The sequence below is a fragment of the Solea solea genome, chromosome 3, assembly GCF_958295425.1.
Source record: "Solea solea chromosome 3, fSolSol10.1, whole genome shotgun sequence".
Classification (NCBI taxonomy): Eukaryota; Metazoa; Chordata; class Actinopteri; order Pleuronectiformes; family Soleidae; genus Solea; species Solea solea.
The window spans coordinates 652162-654661 of record NC_081136.1 but is presented as its reverse complement, the minus strand read 5'-3'; the positions used below and the strand labels follow the sequence as shown (position 1 = coordinate 654661).

Below are 2500 nucleotides of genomic sequence, written 5' to 3'. Positions count from 1 at the left end.
CGCCAATCAATCAATCAATCAATCAATCAATCAAACAAACTTGATCTCGCACAGCGAGGCGTGGACGCCGTGTGAGTGTTTAGAAACGTTAAAGAGATTCTGTGTTTTTATTCTTTCCCACAAACAGAAGATTCTTCCTCTTCTTGGAATTCTCACAGATCATCATTTTCAAACAATAGGCGTTTGATTACACAGACTGTTTGTTTGTTACAGTACAGCTGTTCCGTGTTCTCGCAGAGTTTGAGGATAAGTGGAAAATCAAACAGCTTGAGTTCCAGTTATCCTGAATTGAAGAGGAGATATTGTCACACAACACCTGTCGTCTTATATCTGTCTACATTTATACACGGCAGATGATCGGATTCTTCAAACTGATAAAACTGCTTCAGCTTCAGCGCGTGAGACGCCAGCAGAGCGAGCAGAGAGCTGCTAACGTCACAAATAAAAAGCCTCAGCACCGCTTTCAAAAACGTCTCGACCAGAGTAGATAACGCCGGCTCCAGACGTGAGCTCGCTGAGACGTGAGCTCGCTGAGACGTGAGCTCGCTGCTCCAGACGTGAGCTCGCTGAGACGTGAGCTCGCTGCTCCAGACGTGAGCTCGCTGAGACGTGAGCTCGCTGAGACGAGCATGTGGTTAGTGAGGTCAGGAACAATCACCGACCAATCAACTCCAAACAACATAGCAATTATACCTGCAATTAGAAAATAATGGTTTTCATTATCGTCCCAGGTAACGAACACGAGTCGTGCCTCGCGCTCGCCCGGCGTGGCGTCTGCACGGCGACGCCCTGAACTCTATATTGAGTTTCATGTGTTTTAGGCCGAGAGGACGAGTCATGTGTGAGCAGGAGACGTTTGTCCTGACGATGACTTTTACATTTGAAAGACAGATAGAGAATCATCTGTGCTGCTGACATTAACTCTGCTTTCACAGCAGCTGAAAGCAGCTTTTATTTCCCACATTCTTATGGATACTCGTATTAATGAGTCATTCCAGTTTAAACTGGTTAAACACAGCCTTGAATCAAAAATACGGACGTGACTTTGCCTAAAGAGTCAAATCTCAGCGTTTCAGGATCGAGCGGCTGTTTAATAAACGCCTTTGATTTAAAACTTAAATCACAAATTCACTGGATTTGATGTACGAGATGTACGAGAGGTTCTCGGCCCAGACTGTCAGCACATTTAACTCACTGACCACTTTATGAGGTACAGAGGACAGAAGCTGAACCCAGTGTGGTTTTTGTTTTCCTGTTTGCTGGTTTGAAGCTCGTCAGGAAGTCTGAGTGTTGTTCAGTCTCCAGGTTTGAAAAAGGTCTTTGTTGATTTCAGATCTTCTTCAGTAGACCATGATGTCATAAGATATCATGTGATATATCACTTATATCACATGATATCATAAGATATCATGTGATATAAGTGATATAAACTTTAAAGTTCATGAGTGTGGTCGAGAGGAGAAAACAAAGTGACAATAATATTCATAGAATCAAGCCATCGTGACTGTCCTGACCTCTGACCTCTGACCTCTGACCTCTTTAAACTGTCAGAAAACTTAAAGGTGTGTGGTCTCCTGCAGGTGATGTCATCGTGTACATCAACGACGTGTGCGTCCTGGGAACCACGCACGCCGACGTGGTCAAGCTCTTCCAGTCGGTGCCCATCGGTCAGAGCGTGACGCTGGTCCTGTGCCGCGGTTACCCTCTGCCCTACGACCCCGAGGACGCCGCCCACTCCAACAACACCACCACCATCATCTCCCCGCTGGGTATCATGGACCAGCGGCCCGTCATGGTGAACGGCAGGAGCGGCTACGACGGCTACCTGGAGTATCTGTCCCGCACGGCGCGCTTCGTCACGGACGCCGGTCAGGACCCGGTCAGCGTGCAGCAGCAGCTTCTTCCGCCTCACCCCGGCGACACCAACTTAGACGGCTCGCTCCCGCCCACCACCGGCACCACGCCCCCCGACAGCGTCTCCATGGCGTCGTCGGGGGCGACGCAGGGCGAGCTGCTGACGCTCACCATGGTGAAAGGGATGGACGGCTTTGGCTTCACCATCGCGGACAGCGCGGCGGGTCAGCGGGTCAAACAGGTGCTGGAGCCTCAGGGCTGCCCCGGCCTGTGCGAGGGCGACCTCATCGTGGAGGTCAACAAGCAGCTGGTGCAGGGACTCACACACACACAGGTGGTGGAGCTGCTCAAGGACTGTGCCGTCGGAGCGGAGACCGGCCTGGTGGTTCAGAGAGGAGGGACAGGTAAGAACTGTCCAGACCCCGCGTCAGGACTCAAACTGCACCTGTCACTCACTCACTCACTCACTCACTCACTCTTAAACAACAAATCAAAAACAAAAAGAACTGAACAACGTCTTCATTCAGGAATGTTTTATAAAACCAAAATACAGAGCATTCACAAGAGGACCCCAAAGAACATGTCCCATGACCCACCTGTGGGTCCCCGACCCAGGCGTTGGGCATCAGTGTTGTCTGTGGGATAA

The 2500-nt window shown here is 50.1% G+C and overlaps 1 protein-coding gene across 12 annotated transcripts in view; it reads left to right on the top strand.

Moving 5' to 3' along the window:
• Positions 1 to 2500, top strand: part of magi2a (membrane associated guanylate kinase, WW and PDZ domain containing 2a) — a 146637-nt gene that overhangs the window by 126427 nt on the left and 17710 nt on the right. For all 12 annotated transcript variants that reach the window (XM_058625643.1, XM_058625645.1, XM_058625644.1 and 9 more), the window contains one exon: positions 1581 to 2258. In XM_058625643.1, coding sequence (XP_058481626.1) covers positions 1581 to 2258 — 678 coding nt within the window. The remainder of the gene's footprint in view (positions 1 to 1580; positions 2259 to 2500) is intronic.